Here is a 23,678-nt window from a genome sequence, read left to right as displayed (position 1 = left end):
TCTAAAGCTCACTGCTCTTTAAACACTATACTAAAGTTAAGTTATTGTAACAAAACTTGATTTATATGACAACATTCAAACAGGTAAACACAGTTTAGGTTAGTTCACAATTAAGAAAAAAAACACTGGGAAATTTATGAAAAAAAAATATAAAAATGCAAGAAAAATACTGTTAAACAGATAAATTTATGAGAAAGATTTACTAGAAAAAATTGTCAAAATTATGAAAAAAGAGCAAATATCTGTCAAAAATTGAATATTATTAAGAAAAAATTTAAAAATTAAAAGCTTTTGTCAAACTTACAAGAAAAAGATTTACTCACAAAAATAGTGAATTTAAAAGAGGGGAAAAACAGGCAAACTGCACGATTGCAAACGCCCTTTCACTGTACTTTTAAAGACTTAATATTTCTGCGGTGAATCGTCTCTACGTGTAGGATGCCGTTTCAGCTGTGTAGTCTGAAATACCTTGCTGCCGGTCAGCTGAGCCAGGTAAGGCTTCAGCTCCTCTCCGATCACAGAGTAGATGGCCACCAGGCAGAAGACGCTGGCCTTCCTCACGCTGCTCTCAGTGTTGTCGTAGCCCTGAAACAGCAGAAGGAGAGACTGATATCAACACAATTGAAACAAAGAAGAGTTTATCTCACCGATGACTGTGTGAATAATTTCTGGGATAAAGCTGATCATACGGCAGAGGAAATTAAAAAGATATTTCAATATGTGTCTAAATTCAGTCTTTTCAGGTACAACATGAAACACACGAGTGCTACTGACACTAGTTTTATTTCAGTATAAAAAACTGTCTAAAGGCAGTCTCGGTCTATTCGTGTGCTGCATGGTTATCTTACCTGTACAAGTCTCTGGATTTTAACCATATTGTATTCTTGTGTTTGTAATAACACAGTTTAACCATTTTTAAGTGTTTTCATTTACTCAAACATTAAATACATTTCAGTTCACACATCCTGCATCCTGGAGCCCAAATGGTGGATACAAGTCCGTAACATGAGCTAATCTTGCGTGTTCATGAGCAGTTAAAGCATCTACAAATTTAAAGAATGAAAAACCTGCAGGAGTCCGGGGATGATGTCGGGCAGCAGCTGGTGCAGCGGCTCTCTGGTGATGCGTTCGATGGCCCTCGTCTGCATCTTGATGGCGGCCAGGTTGATGGGGTAGTCGGCCGTCTGCACGATGGGGCAGAGCACCTTGATGCACTGCTCGGGGTGGATGGAGCCCGCCAGCGTGGAGGCCGCCTCCTCGGCCGCCCGCACCACCTTCAAAAGAAGAAAGGAGCGCCATGAGGGTCAGAATCACAGGAAGACCGGAGGAGTGGCCTCTGGTTTCTTTTTCATCCTCACCTCCTTGTGCGAGTCTTTGTGGGCCTCCAGCATCTTCATGATGGTGAGCTCAGCGTAGTTCTTGAAGCGGGCGGGCTGGTTCCTCAGAATCTCCTTTAGGACTCGCAGGGCGAGTGCCCGGATTGTGTGCTGGGACAGCGAGAGGAAACAAGTCACTCACAGGACATTTACAGCAGTGGGGAAAAAAAATCAAAAACAACGGAAGCCTCGCGTCCTCACGTCTTTGTCTCCCAGCGTTTCGAGCAGGAGCAGCAGCATGGTCTTAAAGTGCTCTTCCCACACCACCAAGCTGTCCTCCCGGGCCACCTTCAGCATCTCCAGCAGGGTCCCCCGGCGCTCCTCAGGGCCCCGCTCCCCTGCCTGGCCCTGGGAGAGCTCCTTCAGCAGCTCTCCGACCAGCTCCAGCTGCTCAGCAGCCCCGGCTGTAGGTGGAGGGGAAAGAGGTAGTTTTTAAAAAAAAGTGAGAACAAAGATCAAATAAATAATTTGTTCACCTCTGAGGTTTTCTGGTGAGTTTACCTGGGAAACCTTTGGGGTTCAGGATCTTGTTTTCCACACTTTCCTGCCGGCGGCCTGCAGAGTGGGACGGGAAAGACAGAAAAACTGAATCTTTACCGACGCAGCAGGACACACACTCCTGCACAGCTTTTGTCCTAAGGTCCCACCTTCTCGCAGCTGCTCCACAGCGTCCTCGTACAGCGCCTCCTTCAGCGCAGCTTTATCCATCGTACTGATGCCGTCCGTGTAGTTGTATGGGTTGTACTCTCTGAAGCGCGGGCCGGCGAAGGATCGAGGAGACGGCGTGTTCAGCAGAGAGGTCTTGTTGTCCAGGGCAGTGCGCCCGCCCTCCACTGCATCACCGCTGGGACGAGGTTCGGAGTCCGAGGAAGCCCCGCCTCCAGTCTAAGATTCAGTGACAGCGGAGCAGATGAGTTATTCTGGAGTCTTTACTCCAAAATAAAATAATCTTTTTTTTTTCTTTTTGACCAAAAAAAAAAAAAACAACCCAAAAAAAATAATCTGTATTTGAATATGTTTAACAGTTATTTCAGTTATCTGCCCTCTGGTTCCTCCCTGTAACTCCTCACCATAACGCCATCCTTCTTGCCGTCCCGCCTCAGCGGTTCCACCAGGTCCTCCTGGCTGCGGAAGCTGAAGTTCTGGATGGCCTCGGTGACACCGCGCAGCGAGCTGTAGATCTCCTCGGAGTTCAGGTTCTCGCTGTCGTACTCCAGCATGCTGCAGCACGAGACAAGTCCAATGGGCATTTTAGACAGGATGTAGGCAACATCGTCAGGGGATCGTCACTTAAAGGGAGAGTTCATTGCTAAATCAGATTCACATGTTTTTCCTCTGGCCTGTAGAGCGTGTTATCCATATTTACCTGGAGCTGTAGAGGCGTCGGCCCCAGCACTAAATCGCCCTGAGCTGCTCCAAGCACCAAAAACACATTTGGAAAACTCAGCAGTAATGACTCCAGACCTGTTTGGGCTTTTTGGTTTTTTATATCCCCAAACACAGAGGTACTTTCATCCATTACATCATGTTTATCCAGGATCTTCAAAGCAGGATTTTCTTGTATGCAATTGGAATTTAATGCTATAAATATTTTTCTTTCCCTACAAACTAATAGTTGTCCCCATTTTACTTTGGTGGTCAGTTAATCCACTCGAGGTTTGAAGAAAACTGGTGTTTAGATCAGACTGTGCTGTGTTACTTTTTGTTTGTCTTGTAATAAATTTCTTAAGAAAAACTTTAAAGTTACAGTTTGTAAAAACTCACCACTAGATGTCAGTAGGCTGCAGAAACTGAGTTCTGTTTTCTTACCCCTGACATGTTCAGTGCGTAATTCTAGCTACAGTGGCCACTGTAGGACAAACAGCTCTGTCTGCTGATCATCTGTAGTGAGTGTAGGCTGTCAGTCAGCCTCAGCTGTCGATATGTGTCCACATCTATTAACTCTGGAGGAGGGTATAAAACTTGTGTGAAAGTAGTCCGATACGAGTCGATATAAAGGACATGTGAAACTTGTCTCTGTCTCCTGCTGCAGTTAGCTGCTGCTAGTAAAACTTTGAACTTTGAAGTGGAGCGTTAATGTTAACGCTGTCTGGCAGGTGTGAATGCCAGAGAGGCCGAAAAAGATGACTGGAAAGTTACTGAGGGCTTGTGTCTGTTTACAAGGAATGAGAACCTCGATCAGCGCAGGAGACGCGTGGGAACAGTCGATTAAATCAGAGGATCACTGCCCACATAACTGCTTCTAGAAGGACATTTAATCATCAATATATCCAAAGCATCAAAACAGTGGAGATGAATAAAGAGCACCACAGGTCAGAGGAAGAACGTGTGCCTCTGTCTTTGAGGTGGACTGTCCCTCTAAGAGACGGGTGGAAGTACAGAGGCTCTTCTTCTTAACAGCACCTATGATCCCTTTAATGTCAGCGACATGAAGCAGCTCCATTTTCATCTTGAAGATTGTGAATGACGACTGAGGGCATTTTCCTTGACATGGATCAAACACAAAAGCATCTGCGTGCCAAACAAATTAGTCAAATCTTGTACCAAGGGATGGTTTGTCCATGACCAGGAAACAGGAAGTGCAGAGCCGTGCATGTTGACGAGCGCACGCGGACAGATGAGAGACAGAAGGAAAGCCACCTTTCAGTCACCATGACGACAAAAAGAAAAACAGACACACGAAGCTGATGGAGGCACCGAGGCAGCAGAGGTGACGACAGACTGATGGAAGCTCGAGGTTTCACAGAGAACTCCAAAATATCTTTAAAAATAAGCTTAGAAATCCATTCATCACTACAGAGACAGATCCAACTGTTAAACTGTGAAACCCCGTACAGAGGAGGGAGGAGGAGGGGGAGGAAGAAGGGTTACCTGGGTGAGTAAGCTCGCCGCAGGGCCTTGAGGGAGGAGTGGGCAGTGGGTGGAGGAAGAGGGGAGGGGAAGGGTGGAGGAGGGAACTTGGAGAGGCCGTCTGCGCTCCAACCCCACAGCCGACTGTGACCAGCCGGGGAGGAAGAGGTGGAGGAGGAGCCCGGAGAGAAGAAGAGATGTGAAAAGAGTGGAAGATAAGGAGAAGCAGTGCTCTCAGTCAGAGTTAGTACAGGCGGAGGGATCATTAGTATGACAGCTGTGAGGAAACCTGCTGATTGGCTGAGAGGAGAAAACGTCTAAAATCACACGAAGCTTCAGGAAGAGAAGCACGGAGCCGAACATGAGCCTAAAATTCTGACGTTCTTTTAAAACAAAGCATCAAACCGCAAGTTTAGACTTTGAGCTTTGGCTCTGATTTTGAGCTCTTCAATGGCTCCACAGTGGAGTGGTCAACATCTAAACTCTGTGGCGACCCCTCAGTGCAGCTTTACACTCCTCTGTTAACGAGCGAACAAAGAGAAGACACGGGGAAATACGCCCGCTGCGTTATAACCTGAGCTTCAAAATAAAAGTCTGGACGATGGCAGAAATGAAGGATGAACTGCTGAAGCCACAATTTTATCGGTGTGGATAAAATTATACACAGGAAACGTGGTTTGAATTTTAGGTGTGGCGATGGCGGGGCCGTTTCTGTACCTGGGGGAAAGGCCGCCGTGGGAGCAGTTTGTGGGGGAGGTCAGCGGGCTGCTGCGGCTGCTGGGCTGTCGCAGGGGCGTCCGACCTGCCGAGTTACTGGGAGACGCCTGCGGATCCATGAAACACAAGTGTCTGGATTTAATGTGAGAACATTCAGAAAGCCACAGCTGTGATGATGTAAGGATAAGAGGAACAGCACACATACAGAAACTACTATATTTATCAAAACAAGTGTGTTTGTGCATCTATACAACACAAACAACAAAAAAGCCTAAAACTCTTCTTTAAAATGATTATTTTGTCTAATCAATAATCTTAAAGTCAATTACAAACATCTACAGCCATGTGACATATTTATTGTTTGAGTTAAAGTCCTAAAGTGTGTTACGATATTAGTTATCAAGGTCAGGCTACGATGATTTATCAATATATTCTGGTATAGATCAATAAAAAAAGGAATAAGACCTCCTGGAAATAAAATATTTAAAAAAACATCCTGAAAGAATGTTGTTTAAATGAATCTGAATGCAAACATCTCCATATTTGAGCCTATGTGTGTGTGTGTGTGTGTGTGTGTGTGTGTGTGTGTGTTACCATGCTGATGCCGCTGTTGGCACTGGCGTTCCTCAGGTGGTTGTGCAGCAGCTTTGTTGTCCCGTCCTGGAAGGTTTTGGGCAGAGCACCCAGCAGCATGGTGAACTCTGGAGTGTTCAGCTCAAAGAGGGCGATCAACACCACCTGGGCTGCCTGCACACACAAAGAAAACATGTTACACATCACTTTACTGACGTTTAATGACTGTCACTGCACTGATTTTGGCACTGAACATGAAGAAAAGCTTTCGCTCTGTTATAAAGGACAGCCAGAAGTAAATTAACCTGTTTGAAATAAAACAAAATATTGTTTTGCAGCATTTTATTGCAACAGTCAGCCGCACTGAAGCACCATGCAGACGTGAATGATACCAGATAATGCTGTAGTTCAAAATAAAAGCTTCCTGTTAGTCACAGGAATTTTACATGATGCTTTAGTTTCACTTTTTCCAAAATAAAAGCATCTAGCTATTTATTGCATGACGCTTAGGCTACGTTCACACTGCAGGCGAAAGCGAAACTTTTTTGACCCTATGCGACCCATATGCGTTCATGGCATGACAGTGTGAACAGCACAAATCCGATATTGTCAAATCCGTCCTGGGTCACTTTCGTATGTGGTACTGAATCCGATACATATCTGATGTTTTAGAAAGCGACTGCTGTTTGAACGGTCATGTCGCATTAAATCCGTCTTTTATGTCACTGACACAAGACAGACGCCAATTATCAGCGCCGGAGAAGACATCGTGAACGCTTCCTGGCCATCCCGTGTAGATGTTAGTGAAACTGTTAGGAAGACAACGTTGGAGAAATGTGAATATTTTATTTGTGCTGTATAATCTGCAGATTCTGACAGAAATCTGCAACTATCCTTTGAAGCACCGCTCCTCTAAAACAGCAATAAGGATCATTATTAGGCCATATGTAAATAACAAAATAACTTTATAACTTAAAGCAAAATTGGGAAACGAAACGTCCGAAACAAGTCTTTATATTAACGGCCAACAGTCAAACAATACTGTTTGCTCTGAGTCTAAACAGAGCACGTTGTGTGTGACGTCGTCTTTTGTGCATGCGGGCCGCTTTGAGGGTTCACACTGGAGAGCGTTTGCTGTCACATTTTATTTGCAGTGTGAACAAGCAGACAGAAAAATCAGATTTGATCAAAAAATCGGAATTGAGCATTAAGACCTGCAGTGTGAACGTAGCCTCAGATACTTCAGTGTTGTGGGACTTTTAAAGTAAAAGTCCCCAGTTAATTTTAGACCTTTAGACCTTCAGACCTTCAGAATAAAAGCCTTCAATTTCATGCACAAGTTTATCAGCATGCTTTAATGCCCAGACCTTTTTTTGTTTTTAAGTAAACCTGTTTACCTCCAACCTTTCAACAGTTAGTAACAGACAAAGTCCAGCAGTAACAAAAACCGTACCACAATTTCTCCACAAATTAAGACAGAGTGCTTTCAAAGATTAAATCCTCGCACAGAGAAATCAACTCTGAGTAAACATGGCTTCAGCCGTGTTCACTTATTATAACCCTGGCTTCCACTTTAAAGTGGACCTATTGTGCACCATATTTTAATTCTGGGCTTTGCATGATTTACAGTTCAAAATATTCTTTGTTTATTTTATTTTAGTTTGTCCACAATTAAGCCAGCTTTTTTCTGATTGGCTGCCCTTTGCAAACTCAAGGTTTGAACAGCAGGTGGATGGAGCTTCTGTGACAAAAAAACCCCAAAAAACTGAGAGTTTGGAGCAATTTGACCTCTTGTTAAGTGCCAGGATTTATACATCGGGGAAACCAAACAACCTCTGGCGAAGCTGATGGCACAACACAGAAGAGCTACCTCATCAGGCCAGGACTCTGCAGTCTAGTCACACCTACAGGCCAGTGGACACTCTTTCAAGGATGAGGAAGTATACATCCTGGACAGGGAGGAACGCTGGTTTGAGCGAAGAGTCAAGGAGGCCATTAACGTGAAAAGGGAAAGACCATCTCTGAATCGAGGAGGGGGCCTAAGGGTACATCTGTCACCATCTTACAATGCTGTGATTGCAGCCATTCCCCAACTCTCTGTGAATGGTACTCATGGCCATTGGTCAGTGGTTGTTGATCAATGGTCATGAGAATTTGCATAATTACGATTAAGGAACTGACCTCCCAGCCCATTGTTCCTTCAGTGGGCTGGTTTCAGTCATTATGCAAATGTACTGTTTATAAGATTAGAGAAACCTGCAGTCAGCTGAGACTGAAGAAGTCACTTCGATGAGTGACGAAACGTTTCTCTCACTGAAAACGCTGCGTCCAGAGGAACAGAATCAACTTTTGGAGATTTGTGCAAAGACTGCGATTCTCTGAAACTTTGACCATTTTAATTGGAAGAGGAAAAAATATAACAAGAAAAATAAAAGTAATAGTTCTGTTAACATGCAGCATGTCAATTGAACTTGTTAAGCAAAAGCTAAAGGAAGCATTTATCACTCAGTTTCCTTTCAAATGATTCGAATGTTTCATGTTTTACTGTAAAGGTTAAAGGTCAGATTCATGCCTGATAATAAGAGAAACATCATAATGGTCGGCAGAGTTAGTCTTAAAGCTGCACTCAGCTGCAGCATCTCATGCACACACCTCAGGTACACAGACACCTCTCCACCGTTTTCACCATTTGCCAGCAGTTAGTGCTGAAAAGCATTCACAGAACCCGCTCACACTCTCAGGTTAATGTCCTCTGTACGCGGGCCTGAACAAACACGCTCACAGCAGCTTCCCGCTTCTTTGTGACCGGGTTAGACGAGGTTATTCACGCTGCGCATGCTCACTGGTAGAGGATCTACCTGCTTGCACCTCTCCTCCAGGTTGCCCTCCCCGGGCAGAGAGGCCACGGTGCTGGTTCGGCCTGAGAAATCCTCCCCTGCCCAGTTATGAAGGGTCTAAGGGTGAGGTGGGTGGAGGAAGGACCATTAAGGGGGAAAAATTTAAGACATGAAAAAAAAACAAAAAAAAACAGAACAAAAAAAATGAAAATATAAAAAAAATGAAACATTTAGAGGAATTTAAAGGGATGAAAAGGGGGGAGTGTTTTAAGGAAGACGGAGGCTGACATGCCCTCCTACCTTGCGGACATCGGAGCTCTTGGGCTCGGTGGTCCAGGTGATGATGCGGGAAACGGCGAGGCGTGTCTCGCTGGAGTTGACAAAGTCGGCCGGGTCCATCTGCCTGGCCAGAGCCTCGATGTAGCGCAGGATGGCCACCTTCACCTTCAGGTTGGGGGTCTGCGTCTGATCCACGATGAAGCGCATCAGGATGTTGAACTGCTGCTCGTATGGGAAGGACTCCCTGCATGGAGGCGGGAAGGAGGAGAGAAAAACATCGTCAGAACACGAGATGAAGTTACACCCTCTTTTTTATTGACAACAGCTGCTCTTGCTTCAGTGAGTTCACACAACATACTTTATATTATATTTCCACATATTCTAAAGTAATTTATAAACTTTTAAAAAAAAACATTTAGTGCAAAATATCTCCTGTGCTCCACCTGCAGGACCAAATTAAATAACAGGATCACTTTCCCCTTTACTAAAACTGTGACTCGTTGCTCTTTTGTGTTATTTCCTGCACAGAGTTTGGTTGATTGGAGTTTAATTTGCTGCAGGATAGAAGCATACAGGACTTTTCTTTAATGATGAAAAGGTTTCAGTCTTAACCTCGTGACATCCAGAGCCTTCTGGACTTTGGCCTGGACAGAGCCCAGCAGGTCGGCGCCCATCTTCTTCAGCAGCTGTGTGAGCAGGACGAAGAGCCAGTCCAACAGGTCGTCCCTGTGCAGCACGATGAAGTCCACCAGAGTCTCCAGGAACATGCTGAAGACCTGTCACAGAGTCAGGGGTGATGATGAGGAGGAGATGTTTGAGTGTTTGTCTGCACATGTTGGTCTGAGACGAGTACACACGCAGTGAAATATGACAGCAGACAGTTCTCATGTGAGTGAGAGCAAACACTTACTCTCTGGTGTTTGTTAGAGTCCGCAGCAGCGAGGAGGCATGCAACAAGAAAACACACACTGTTAGTTTGTCCTGCTGTTAGTGACGACACGAGAGCAGTGAAATCAGCCACGACGCTCACGTCCCAGCTTCAGAGTCACAACAAACTCCCAGGTTTATCCCTCCGGCTCTCACTGTCCCCTCTCTCTCCACAGAAAGTGTGAACTGCTGCTTTCTGACGTCGGCTTTCACTTTTAATAAGAGTACGTGTGAAACATGCTGCCGTCTCACCTTGCTGTGAGGGTCCGCAAACATCCTGGTGAAGATCTCACAAAGCCTCTTCAGCTCCACACGACTGAAACAACAGGCACGGTTATTTTGTTGCCAACAGAAAGCTTTTATGTGCAGACAGAGTAAAGAAACAGGAAACATTACAGTTCTCTACTTTACTGTAGCTTCATTAGATAAACTCGACTTTGAGAGGAAGAGAAAATAGTGAGGTGAGAAGCACACTCATTTTCTCATATCCTTTTTTGTTTGTTTGTTTTAAACCAGAGGAGTCGCCCCCTTGCATAAATAAAAAAAGACCAGGGGTCATGAGAAACTTGTATCTAGTGATGGGTGTGGCTTTTTAGACTAGAATACACGTCCATCACTATATACAGTGTATAGCTACAACAGAGCAAGTTCACTGGAGATCATCTCCTGAACCGCGCACAGTGCATTTCCAGTAGCTGAAACAGATCTGAACAGAAGTAGGAGTGTGTTGAAAACACAGCCTCTGGATCTCAGCCTGGACTGACCACTAAAATCTCTCTGCTTTAACCTTTCTGCTGACTGCCAGCATCAAGGTACAAGGTTGATTAGAAGTGTACAAAGACTACAAGGTTTCTTTTATTAAACCCTTCTTTAACAAAACTCCTGACATTAAACTCATAACCCAGCATGTTTCCTTACGATGAAACCTTATCCACCGCCCCTTTACATCAACCAAAAGTCCTCAAACCTGCAGAGGCGGAGCTTTTCAGACCTGTTTTCCACTGTTGGCACACCCACCTGAGCATCCTCTGGCTCTTGAGCAGGTTCTGCAGTCCCAGCAGTCCCTCCTTCCTCTCGGACCAGTTGGCGCTGGCACAGTGGTTCAGCACCTCCGCCACGTCCTCCGTCTGACGTAGGTAGTGCGGCGCCACGCCGCCGTTACGTGAGCTGTAGGAGCGCTCAGAGCAGGCGCTGGAGGCGTCGCTGTTGGCGTCGTCGTCTGAGTACATCCCCGGCGACTCGAACCGCCGCCTCACTGGCCTCCGCTACATCAGAGAGGAGATGAGAGAGGCTAAGTGTAAAGACGAGACTTCACAGGGTAAATGTACAGCTGTCAGAAGAAGTAGCATGCAGCTACACAGGCAGACTCATGGATGCTTCTGGTGTCATCGCATGAGATGGATGAGGTTACTTTGGGGTTTTTCCCCCCTCTCTTGTGAGTCCATATCAACATGCTGCTTTTAATGGAGCGATAAGCAACTTTTACCAAGCTAAAACAACTTGAAATAAAGCAAATCACTGCATCCATGTTTAAAACGTTAAAGTCAATGTGCACAGCTCATGCTCTGCATGCAGTGACAGGTGAGATCTACCTGTACCTTACTCCTCGAGTCTCCTAAGAGCTGAAATGTACAAAGTCCAGAGAGAAAGAGCAGAGAGGGCATTAACAGAGCTGAAAGAGCTGCGACAACATCTTTGATTCACATTTGTATTCACATTAAGGCAAAAACAGTTTTCTGTTCTCACCAGAGCATCGGCGACCGCAGCCTCGACTTCGGTGCCCGTGTTGAGGATCCTCATGGCATTGACTGAGGCAGAGATCCGAGCCTGATGGGACAGCCGGTCTGATGGGAGGAGGTCAGAGGAGGAGAAGCAGTTTGATTAGAGGCTTTAAAATCCACAGGCACGCCTCAATATTAAACAGAAACATCTCCTTCATGTAGAACTGATGATCAATAACAGTGACGTGAGTCTTGGTCCCGTTTTTGTGAATTCAGACAATTTAATGAGCTCAAATTACATGAGAAGAATTTGTGTTATTTACCTGTGCAGGTTGCAAATTTTTAAGTAACTGCTTTAAACCAGACCAAACCCACAGTGATGAGCAGAGAGGCTGTTTGAATGTAATATAATATAACACAAGTCCAGATCTGAGCAGCGAACAGCCTGTTTAATCAACTCAAATACAAAGAAATGCAAAACACAAGCAGAACTCCAGAAGTAAAACCCAGCAGCGCTCGCTAAAAAATGTGAAAAATAACAAACTCCATAAACTGCATGAGAGAAATAAACTTCATGATGCTCTGCAAAAAAACAAAAACAAAACACCAAACTGAAGGAGAAGCAAAACTTTATCTTCAATATTTACAAGCGTGAACTCCTGTTTCCTGTAGCCGTTTCATAGCAACAGGTAGGGGTGTAACGATTCACCTGATCCATAGTCAGGTTAATTACAAAACATACGGGCAAGTATTTGCTTTATCACGGGCATGATCAGCTGATAATGAATTAAGTATTCCCAGTTTTCTCTTTACTTGAAGCATCTTTAGCTTTCACCATGCTAACAGCCCACCGACAGCCCAACTCATAATGATGAGTTTAATAAACAAAAACGAGGAACTTTGTTAGAGAATCTTGACTGTTTTTGTGAGTATGTTGTACTCTGGCACAGAGTATTCCACCTTAAAGCTGCACCAGCTTATATTTATCTGACAGATTTACTGGGTGGAGGCAGGAGACTGCGGACGTTTGCACCCTGATTCAGAACCGTTACACCCCTGGTAGCGATAAACATGACAAAGGCAGCTATGACTGTAAGGACCAGGCCAAACTGGTTTAGTACCGCCCCCTGTAGGTGAATGAGATGTACTGCTTTACGTGCACCAGAGTGGGAAACTTCACTTAAGCATCTTTAAGGTTTATCTGTGGCTGGAGGCTACATCTGATTGCTCTGTAAAGGTTTCCAATATCTGACTGATTATTGATTACTTCCCACTCTGACCACAGGAGGCAGAGTCGACTTTGGCCATGCAGGGTGAGGCAGGAAGCTTTGAGCCGCTTTTGTTTTCGTTATCTGTTTAAATCTGCTCCACTGGTCACCTGAGTAGCACTCTGCAGAGGACAGGGCGCTGGTGGAACGGGAGTGACGGCGGGACGCTGAAGGAGGACGCAAAGTTAAGGAGAGACCAGGAGTGAGGATGTTATTTTACAGAGGAACTTAAAAGACAACAATTAGCTGCACTTTAAAGGATTACCAGCAGACACAACCTGGACAATTAGACAGAGAGCATGCAGATAAAAAAGCAGGAAAAGTAAGGATTTAGTCAGACAGACGTCTGAGATTGTCTCAGCCTTCAGTTTTTGATACCATACTCACCCAGGGGGGAGAAGCCCCGCGCCGGGCTGGTGTCGCGGCTGCTCTCGCGACTGGTTTCGCGGCTGCAGCCCTGACTCATGCTCGGTCGAGGGATGCGACTCCGGGCTGCAGAGGCGGACACACAGACAGACAGAGAGCGGTGCAGGGAAGAGAGGTTAGGCAGACATGACACACCTGAAGCCCAGCAGAGACGGTTAGTGAGTCAGGCAGGCGAGCGAGACAGAGACAGAGAGGGGGGAGGCAGCAGGTGTTAGCATCAGGAAGACGAACCAGGAAGGTCTTTCGCCTCCAGTCGAGCGTGCAGGTCGACTCACATACAAGGAGTCCGATCTGCCAATTCTGACCGGCTTTACTGTTTCAGACAGCATCATATTTATACCAAGTTCTCAGATTTTTACTTTCAGTAATTCTTTTTCCACTTTTTAACTTGAACTTCTTCACAAATGCTCCCAAACCTGTGTTTTTAAAAAAATGCTTTCATTTTTAAATGTGTCTGTCTTCCCTCCCATACCCGTGCCTGATCTGGTGGGGCTGGTCTCTCGGCTGCAGCCCTGGCTGCGGTGACCTCGAGGTCGGCTCTTGTCGGTCAGGCTGGTGGAGGTGCTACCCGTGGCGGCGGCAGTGGCACCGGTGCCCATGGTGGGCCTGGGGATCCGGCCATAGGTGGAGCTCAGCAGACGCCCGGGAGAGCCTGACCGACTCCCAGCTGAAACACAGGAAGACATATTTCGGTGAACCAGTTCATATGTCTGTCACACCTTTGTTTAGGTTTCCAAATAAGTGGTAAGATTAGAAAAGTATGAAAAACAGTTACAAATCCATTTTTTAGTCACAGAAATGTTATTTAAGAAAAACGTTTATATTTTCTCTATGTATTTGAACAGACTGATATCTAAATTTGATCTATATCACTAAAAAAGCAGCAGAGTTACTCACGCTGGGACTGAGAGACGACTTTCCCTCGACTCCGGCCCCGTGTGTCTGTCACTGACGGACCGTTTCCTGAGCTTGTCCTCCTTGTTCGCACTCGACCTGCAGAGGCAGAGACGCAGGAAGACAAAAGCTCAAACACACTGAAGTCTTAAGACTGCTGTGACACTTCCTACATGTGTGCTTCATGCAGCAACAGAGGGACTGAGACTGAAGGGAGGAAAACCATACAGATCATCCTGAAGACCAGAGAAACACAGAGTCTGTCATCCATGAACACGAGCTTTAAATCCATAAAGACAGCAGACGGTAACATTAAAGGTGTTTTTGTGGGTAGCAGGGGTCACATGACAAGCATTTATTGGTCACTGAGAACAAATTGTTTCTCTAATGTCTCAGCTGCCAGATTCAAATGTGGAGACAGAAACAGATGGAGGAGATATAAAGACGCCACAACATTTACAGACTCAGAGAGGAATCTGTGCCTCATGCAGACGGAAGTCTCAACACGTCACCAACAACCTTTCATTCCGGGTTAACGAGCTGTAATGTGAGTGAACTGGTGCAAAGACTCAGGAACAATTACGTTATAAAGTTCACAGTAAAGGAGAGACACGTATACACACACATAGTAAATACAGCTGGCGTTGGTTGGGAGTCCCGCCTAACTCCATCTGGGTCACATGTCCTACATTTGGGTCCACTCAGCACCCCATCACCTCCTCCTCTCCTACATTAGGAGCTCTGTGTGTCTATGGGCTGCTTCTGTTTGATTCGTCTGCCTGATCAAATACGAGCAGAGACACATGACTGACTGCAGTCCTGCTTTTGTACATGTCTGTAGATGCAAGTGTGTCCTCTGCTTCCAGGAATCACTGGAAAGTCTGAGCAGCTGCTTCATGCACTGCAGAGAAAGCTTTTTTCCCCTAATCTGTGGATACAAACATCCTGAGCTCTGACATAGAACAACAAAGGCCATATCGTAACAGCTGCACAAGCCAAGAAGTGGAAGAAAACAGAAAGCAGGACAGTTTTTCATGGTCTCCATGTTCGCTGATGGGCAGGTGTTACAGCCAGACGAGTGTCAGAGCCTGGGTGACAGAGACGGGGTGATAAAGCATCCACCAGTGCCCTCAGGAGGTCGGCACTGCTTCTGCTTTGGAGGCACAGCGAGGATCAGGAGACTCTTTTGTGTGTTTTTTTTCTGTTGTCTTTTCAAGTATACATCAATCACAACGTGTGCCCGGGAAGCCTTCAGCCACAGTGTGCATCTGCGTCACAGCCAGCGATGAAGTGCTTTCTTCATCAGTAACTAGGCCGGTCTCTCTGTTCGCTTTCTGTCAACACAGACTGTGGAAGTTTAACCATGGCCGAGGCCACAGAGACGCACGTTTGTGAAGTCTTCCAAAAAAAAAAGGCAGCAGGAAAATATCTGTAAGTCAGTTACTCACAGGCTGAAAGGTTAATGTGAACAGTAAAAGGAGCCACAACTGCACGTAAAGCTCAAACGATGGCTACAGCGAAGAGTTTTAGGTTTATTTGGTTTCAAACTAGACACAAAGAAGTGAATTCAGCCTGCTCTGCAGCTGAGGGCTGAGTTAAAGGAGCCACAACAGCCACAACATCACAGGCTGTTCCTCTTATTTCTGACAGATCTGACACCACCATGCAGGGATGTGAATTACAGGATGAAACCCTACCGACACCAGCACAGGAAGGTATTTTGTTTACTGACCACATGGAGAGCAGTTCAAGCCTCCACGTACTGACAGCTAGAGCGGGACTTCAGAGTCAGTGAAGTCTGAGCTGTTTGCAGGCCGACTAACAGAGGACTAACACTGCACTTCTCAGGACAGGAAACGCTGATTTTTTCATTCTAATGCTTTACATTTATCTACATGTCAAAACTACAGCTGAGGAGCAGAATCAGTTATTTACACAATCAGCTGACTCTGTTCTCAAGCAAGGAAAAACTGCATGTGATCGTAAAACAACTTCAGACTCAAAGCAGAAGCTACGGCTACTTTGTAACTCTGTCATCATATTTGTCTTTGTAACCGCACAGGTTGGTAGTTTTCCAGGTGTGTGTGTGCGCGTGTGTGAGAAACTGGAGTAAACCATGCACAGACAGTCCATGCACTGATTACAGATGACCACCATTACAGAACTGATGGAGGTAAAACACCCACCACACCCACACAGCTTACCGTCTGCGTTAACAGACCACGAACCGTCTGACAAGCGAGCGAGGCCGGGAGAAACACAACAGGGTTTAGGGTCAACAGGTTAGGCTTTAGAGGGGCGGAGGAGGGGTGGTAGTGGGAGGGGGGCATACACAGCAAATTTGATTTGGATGGTGAGCTTATGATCAGATCAGATCAACCTGAGACAAATGCATGAACGGCCCACACCAATTTATTTATTTGAGACTGATTCAGTAATCGTATTATCAGCCAACATGACAATTATATAATGAAAAAATAGAAATAGCATCTTGATCCTGATCATAAGACCTCCTGCCTGAAAGACATCAAATTATATAAAAAGCAGCAGAATCTGAAGCTGAATAAATGCAATTATTCAAAGTATTTGTTTGGGTTTCATTAGCACCAAACAGCAGATGGTGATTTTTTTACTACAAACTGTTATTTTAGTTTTTGTTGTGTGAACTTTTGAGCCATCTTTTTGTTTTTTGTTTTTATAAAGTGTGCTCTGTGATTTTTGCATAAATCGGCCTGTGCTCGTGGTCGTGCTTTTAGGTTAAATACGTTGCTATAAGTGGAGCTGCTGGTCCAGTTTGCAGCTAGAAGCAACAGCAGAGTGTGGAGCAGGATAACTGCAACGTGAGCGGCTGTCTCACCCAGTGAAGCGTAGGATCCAGGAGGCAGCGCCGAGGCAGAGCTGAAGGGCGAGGCCGACGACGGCACAGTGGAGGGTACGGCAGGCATCCTCGTGCGGGCGGTGGCGCTGGCCGCAGCGTTTACGTCCACGTCGCTGCGGGAGCGCTGGAGTGAGCCGGGGGAGGAGGCGGCAGCCGGCATCCTGGAGGTGTGGGCGGGTTTGGCTGGAGAAGGACAGATAAAGTCAAACTGTTTAACGGCAAATCAACTTGATCAGAGGCAGATCAGATTAGATCACCTCTGGTGCCTTTTTTGCTTTAACAAATCGAATTTTCTTGCATTTAGGTGATAACAGAGCTTTTATTGAGGAACACACACTAGACAAATACGTGCTCCTCTTAAAGCTCAAAGAAAACATGACAGGAGATCATCTGCTGCACGCAGATTTAGGTTTTTCTAAATGAACAGAAGAGCCAAACAAATAGTCCTTACATCGGGCTGAGCTGCTCCCAACAGTGCTTTTTGCAGACAGAGGTCGACTGTGGAAGAAGCGAAAGAGAGAAGCTTGTTTAGAACAGCAAAGAAATGGTAAGTGTGAGATATCAACTGTCACAAAATCATTCAAGACTTCCCCCAAAAATCTGCCAGTGCTGCTCCTTTGTGTCAAAACAAAAGCCCTTTGACATGAGACTGAAACACTGATTGACCTGCATTTACAGCTGTGGAAAAGTATTCACTGTTTTCCTGATTTCTTTTTTTAAAACTAATAACTGGTTGTTCCACCGTTGGCAGCAAGAACTGCAAACAAGTGTTTGTGATAGCTGACAATGAGTCTTTCACATCACTGTGGAGGAATTCTGGCCCACTCTTCTCTGTAGAATTGTTTTAATTCAGACACATTGGAGGGTTTTCCAGCATGAACAGCCCGTTTAAGGCCAAAATATTTCAATCGGATTTAAGTGCAGACTTCGACTCGGCCACTTCTTCAGTGTATGAATTGATTACTTCTTCACACAGGGCGAGGTAGGTTGGATACATTTTACTTTAATAAATGAAATCATCATTTAAAAACTGCATTTTGTACGTATTCAAATGTGTGACAGAATACCACACTGTAATATCACAGTCCCACCTCATCAGCAGGACGGCTTAGTTACATTAGTTACATTAGTTACATTCTCTGCTGCTGTAAATCACATCTTTTAAAAAAAGACCATCTGTGACAAACAGCTCATCCGCGGCGCACACACACATCAACACAGCAGCTTTTTATTAGACGTGGACGGCACAAAGATCAATGAGGCCCTGAATATGTTAATGAGACAGGAGTCAAGTGACAGAGAGGAAAGAGACGGGAGCAAGAAAGTGATCTGCAAAGGCAGAAATTCATTCGAAGCGAATGAGCGGGCTGGTGTGGCAGCAGCACTACTGTATGTGACTACAGGACAAGTTTAAGCTTAAACCGCTTAATGCAGTCATTTCTATTCAGTCTATGACAGCAAAAAGATCAATAATCAGTCCAGGAGCAGAAAACTACACATAGATTAGATGTTTCCATTAATTCTACATTAAAGATATGTTATTGGGTGAGAACTAGTCTTCCATCCTTGTGTTTTCCTCTTTGTGAGAAGATAAAGAGATGTGAGTTAGTCAAAAAACTAGATGAAGGGCCACAAAGATTAAAACCTTTTCTCCCTTTATGACTTTAATCAATAAACTGATCAATCGGGGAGGAGGAGAGGAAGTCTCACTTGAGGCTCTCCTGAGAAGAGGAGGAGGAGCGGTCAGAGGCGGGCAGCGACATCAGACTGTCTCCGCTCCTCAGGTGAGCCTGCAGAGCTTTCTGATAGGACGACTCCAGGCCCTGGAACAGCTGCTCCGCCTCCCGGCTGAAGTGACTGTGGAAGCTCCAGTAACACCTGCAACATCAAGCCAGAGGGCCACAAACCTCCATTAGGGCACAGGCTGATAAACATTCTGCTTTTACGTCCTTTTCCTTTGTTTCTGTAGGTTTAAGGTGCGAGTGCGCTCAGACTTACTTTCTGGCCACAGAGCGAGCCTCAGCGTCTGCATCATGGATCCCTTTCTTTATAGTCTCCATTAAAACTGTGCCGTGCCTGCAGGTGGAGGAGAACAGGAAAACTGTTCGTGTACCTGCTTTCATTGAGAGGCAAACAATGCTTGAACATGCGCGTGTTTATTTGTGTGCTGATTTCTTTTCTCCATCCTCAGTGCTCCTTGTTGTTAAGATGTGTTTTATACATACATACATATATGGTGTCGACAATACCCAAAGCCTTTCAGGCTGAAAATAAGCAGGTTTAGGGACACATGGTTAGCTGAATGAAACGTTTATAAAACTTTAGGGTTTTGCCACCCTAAAACCTTTAAAGTTTGATCTAGGATATTTTATTAATATTTATTATTTTATCAGCTTAATGACTGTTACAGCTGCTTTAGCTTTGCTGCCACTTTTGCGTCCCACTGAGATCACTGTGGCTCAAAGTTTCAGTGGCGTTAACATTAAGTACAGTCAGTGAAGATAAAAACAGGCCAAACTACTCTGTCAAACTCAACCACCATGCATGCAGCACTATCTCATAGCTGTAATGACAGGAAGAGTCGCAGCCTGCACACGCCCCAGCATTAACTGCAGCAGTGACCTTTAAACTGCCATCTGCTGTGCAGCCTACACTCCATCAGCTCTGCTGGCACTTTAGTCTCTTACGGCTCTATTAATCAATATTTAGGGATGTTGCTCAGATTGTGCTGAATGTGCAACAGGAGGCAGTTGCATAGAGAACTTTACCAAATAAAGCACAAAGTGTGGATTTAAATCTGATGGAAAAAGTAAAACGATCACAGCTTGTGACCTTTTTTTTAATAACAAAACCTAAAGAAAGGTACTGAGGTTCAAATCAAAGACCTAATTTTCTCAAATTAAAACATTTTTAGTCCTTTCTCTTAGTAAAACTGATTTGTAGCTCAATGACTCAGATCCGCACACAGACAGCCTCTGACTGAGTGATCGATGAGAACCAGAGCGCTCCCCTGACACTGAGGGGTCAGCTCGGGTTTCTCCCTGGCGGCGGCGGCTGCAGGAAGCAGCCGGGTGGAAACACAAAGAGCTTTTTGGTGGCAGACAGAGATCCCCCGGCATTGCCATGGAAACCGCTGAGACAGACCTTGACCCGGCCGGTGTCGCATTTCCTCACAAGGTAGCATGTAGCGCTCCAAGTGTCCCACAAATCACTGTCACTGCTATTGTTTTGTGTTTACTGCATGGCTCTCTGCGTATTCCACAGTTTACACACAGTTAGTGCTGAAGGCACGCCTCAGATACTACTAACCATTAATCCAACTAAACCTGTGAACCCCTGCCATCAGCTGACCCACTGTTCTATTTTTCCTCACCTCTCCAGACAGCTCGTCTGCCATTCCTGCAGCAGCAGGTCCAAGAACTCGAAGCAGCGCCTGCAAACAGGAAGAAAGCAATCAAATTATTTTTGAAATAACCATGAATATTAAAATCTAAATTAATGTAAAAATGAAGCAAGAAAGATATACATAAAAAATATTATAAAACAAATAAATATAAATAAAATTGAAATATATATAAAATAAAGCTAAATTAGAAAAATATTAGAGTGAAATGAAAGAAAAAAAAGTTGATAAATTCACATTTAAAATGTAAACAAATATTAATAAAATATATGAAAATATAACATAAACACATGAATATAAATGTAATAAAAAGCTTAATTAAAAGAAAATACTGGGATGAAATTAAAACAAGAAATGAGGAAATAATAATAATAAAACATGTTTATAATTAAGAAAATAAATAAGTATTAAAATAATATAATTTACATAATACGGATTTACGGTGTAAAAATTACTACTTATAAAATAAAAAAGGAAAAATACTTAAAAAAGAAATTACATATGTATGAAAACAAAAACAAAATATAGAAAACACAAAAATAAAGGAAAAAACTAAAAACACAATACTACATATACAGATAAAAATAAATTAAACAAAGACAACATGAATCAAAAATAAACATGATAAAAAAAAATACCATCAACAATAATAAATTAATGATAAATATAAACATATAATTATAATAATAAAAACTATAATAAAACAAACTGAACTCAAAGAAACTGGAAAAAAATAAAACCACACTAAAATATTATGAAACAATTATAAAGACAAAAACGATCAAAGAGAAAATGTGAGTGTGTCTCACCTTCGCACAGCCACAGATTTGGAGGTACAGTTGCTGGTGATGATGGGGATGAGGCGTGGGTAGTGTGTGTGCTGTTGAGAAAAAGGCAGAAGGAGCTCTCTTAATTTACTTCAGACAGACAAGCTCCTGCATTTGAATTCATTTAAAAAGAAATTTGTTCCATCTGACAACAGTCAAGTCTTTTCTTCTGGACATGAAATGTGATTTGATCAAATTTTCTGTGAAATCCATCCTGTTATGACATCAGGCTAACATTGTTATGTCTGGAGAACATGTTCAGATCAGATAGAGCAGCTAAGTCAGACCATGCATGGATGAAGATTTAATAGGTTTAAAGTTAAACTTTTTTCTTCCTTGAATGTCATAGTCAGTGATCAGCATCGAAACCGCTCGCAGCCTCTGCTTTATCGCACGTACTCTGAGGATGAGATGGATGGCGGCCACGCCGGACGTGGCCATGACTTTGGCACTGTTGGGGACCAGGTTGAGGAGTATTGGCATGATGGCCTCTGCTGCGTGATCGAACCGGTTGCCGAGCACTGACGACAGGTGTCTGATGGATGGAGAGGAAGACAGATGGATTCATTTCAGCTGTGCACTAATGACAGGCAGGAGGAGACGATCAGCCTGGTTTTATTTTCCTTTTCTTTTATCTTGTGAGCCATGTGCCTTACCCCAGAGTGATGCAGGCCTCCCTCACCACCTGAGATCGCAGGTCCTTGGCAGACAGCTTGAACGCCGCCTCCATGAGACGCAGCTGCTGCAGGAAGCCGTCGAACTCTGGTGCACCGGCCAGTAGCAGCGAACGCACTTTCTTCAGCTGGTGGAGCACAAAAAAAGTTCAGTACACACACACCTTCACTGATATTTCAAACTGAGGCGAGGGCCAAGGTCAGGACATGTCCTTACAGCTGCCACTCTCAGCTCCCAGTCCCGCTTGTCGTCCGACAGCACGTCACGAATCTTCGTCATGGCTTCCTCCACCTCCCTGTTAGAGTAGATCTGATGGAGGAGAGAGAGAGGAGAAGGTCCACACACGAGCAGGAGTCTTACTCCCTGCAGATGGAGACGGTCAGCCGTTTGAAGTACATGTCACATATGTACTAACCTGCACTGTGGGAACATCTTCAAACGCCTGGATGAAGTCCTCCTCATCCACGGCTCCAGCACTGGACCCGTCCCTCCCTGCAGAAAACACAGCAGAAAGAATTACAGATCCACAAAACGCAAAAACTGTCATCTTATTTTTTTTTACATCCTCATGAATAAATTTGGGTGGCGATGCGGTGGTTCTGACCTGCAGACTTGCTGCCGGGGGCAGGGCGTTGAAATGAACCCATGCTCACCGCCTTCCTCCCGGACAGCGAGGTTCCTTTGGACGAGGACGAGGAGCGGCCGCCGTCCACCGAGTCATCGTCCTCGAAGTTCTTGTCTGTTGGGGAGGAAGAAAAGAGAGGGACAGTCATGTGACTGAACAACAAAGTTCTCACAAAGAAAAACGCCACTGCTGAGCATCCAAACAATGCGGCGCAGCAGGAGGACTCTGACATTTCTGCGATTGGACTTCAGCTGACGCAGAGGGCATAACTCGCATTCCTGTAACACCGAATTAGCGAGCTGGTAATGGCGAGGAGGGCAGCAGGTCAGAGACACAATGCCCTGACAATAAAGACAACAATTAGCCCTGTGTTCCCAGCCAGAGCGACCACAGGAGGACCGACTCACATCCTCAGGGCAACCATCTGAAAACTGACTACATTTATCCTCCACACTCTCAGATTTTATGATTATTATAAACAAATAAAAGCTTTGCTTCATCAGAGAGTCACACTGATGGTTTCCCTTATCTCCCCTGCTTGATACTGACACATTATCGCATACAAATGATCATTTATGAGACAATCCGCTGGTTTCAGACTCTCCAATGTGAATATTTGTTGCTGTCATACATCATTATAGATATGATAAATGGACACGGGTCATACTGAGTATTTTTATTACTTATCTTTAACAAACAAATGTTTTAGTCCAGCTAGTTACACACTGCTATAATGCCAAATATATATTTAATTAATGATGTCAGTGTATGTACACATAAACCCACTGAGCCTCAAAGTTCTTTACGTGCTCAGTTTTTTTCTACTCTAGGATCTGAACATGAGACTGATCCCAAAAAAAGAAGCATATATCCCTAATTATACAGACACCTACCTGCTGTTTACAAGGCCCCGTTTTGAAAGTAAAAAACGTTAGAGGAGGAGCTAAAGCATGACAGCCCAGTATAAGACAAGTATGGATTATTTTGAATTGTGAACCATGCAAAGCTATGGTAGCATAGTAAATGAATACACTAATAAAATAATTTGTTGCCCTTTAGAAACAGGAAACAATCATTCTGAGTAAAATGCAGCTGAAATATATATTATCAAAATTAATCATTAAGGGAAATGTGTTTGGTATAAACTGAATATATGCTAAATAGTACATTTCATTTGATCAGATTCCACTAAATTAAATATTTTACATTGTTCTTTTAAATAAAACTTACATGTAATCTAATTACTAATTAAAACCAGTTTTCTGAGAGTAAAGATTGTGGTTGTGGAAATGAGCAGAGCACATGGCGATGTCTTTGTCTTCTCTTCCTGTCATGTAAAACAAACAGGCAACAAATCCTCACAATTCAGGGGCCAGATCTGGAGAATATCCAGCAAACCATC

At 44.4% G+C, this 23,678-nt stretch overlaps 1 protein-coding gene across 17 annotated transcripts in view; it reads right to left on the bottom strand.

Moving 5' to 3' along the window:
• Positions 1-23,678, bottom strand: part of LOC309701440 (CLIP-associating protein 1-A-like) — a 53,076-nt gene that overhangs the window by 5,225 nt on the left and 24,173 nt on the right. For 3 of the 17 annotated variants that reach the window (XM_082525630.1, XM_082525637.1, XM_082525636.1), the window contains 31 exons: positions 22,256-22,390; positions 22,067-22,143; positions 21,868-21,960; positions 21,633-21,778; positions 21,376-21,511; positions 20,959-21,029; positions 20,120-20,179; positions 18,745-18,822; positions 18,457-18,624; positions 17,198-17,244; positions 16,726-16,929; positions 13,872-13,967; positions 13,447-13,641; positions 12,936-13,040; positions 12,659-12,715; positions 11,306-11,403; positions 11,152-11,181; positions 10,577-10,824; positions 9,812-9,875; positions 9,245-9,408; positions 8,654-8,876; positions 8,375-8,470; positions 5,538-5,690; positions 4,944-5,050; positions 2,447-2,597; positions 2,024-2,261; positions 1,878-1,931; positions 1,578-1,780; positions 1,359-1,487; positions 1,068-1,274; positions 469-585 (listed from right to left, as the gene is read on the bottom strand). In XM_082525630.1, coding sequence (XP_082381756.1) covers positions 469-585; positions 1,068-1,274; positions 1,359-1,487; positions 1,578-1,780; positions 1,878-1,931; positions 2,024-2,261; positions 2,447-2,597; positions 4,944-5,050; positions 5,538-5,690; positions 8,375-8,470; positions 8,654-8,876; positions 9,245-9,408; positions 9,812-9,875; positions 10,577-10,824; positions 11,152-11,181; positions 11,306-11,403; positions 12,659-12,715; positions 12,936-13,040; positions 13,447-13,641; positions 13,872-13,967; positions 16,726-16,929; positions 17,198-17,244; positions 18,457-18,624; positions 18,745-18,822; positions 20,120-20,179; positions 20,959-21,029; positions 21,376-21,511; positions 21,633-21,778; positions 21,868-21,960; positions 22,067-22,143; positions 22,256-22,390 — 3,950 coding nt within the window. The remainder of the gene's footprint in view (positions 1-468; positions 586-1,067; positions 1,275-1,358; positions 1,488-1,577; positions 1,781-1,877; positions 1,932-2,023; positions 2,262-2,446; positions 2,598-4,943; positions 5,051-5,537; positions 5,691-8,374; positions 8,471-8,653; positions 8,877-9,244; positions 9,409-9,811; positions 9,876-10,576; positions 10,825-11,151; positions 11,182-11,305; positions 11,404-12,658; positions 12,716-12,935; positions 13,041-13,446; positions 13,642-13,871; positions 13,968-16,725; positions 16,930-17,197; positions 17,245-18,456; positions 18,625-18,744; positions 18,823-20,119; positions 20,180-20,958; positions 21,030-21,375; positions 21,512-21,632; positions 21,779-21,867; positions 21,961-22,066; positions 22,144-22,255; positions 22,391-23,678) is intronic. The other 14 variants (XM_082525639.1, XM_082525640.1, XM_082525645.1 and 11 more) reach the window with 14 other exon arrangements.

This window comes from Aulonocara stuartgranti (genome assembly GCF_965226115.1).
Source record: "Aulonocara stuartgranti genome assembly, chromosome: 23".
Taxonomy (NCBI): Eukaryota; Metazoa; Chordata; class Actinopteri; order Cichliformes; family Cichlidae; genus Aulonocara; species Aulonocara stuartgranti.
This window is presented reverse-complemented; position numbering and strand designations above follow the sequence as displayed.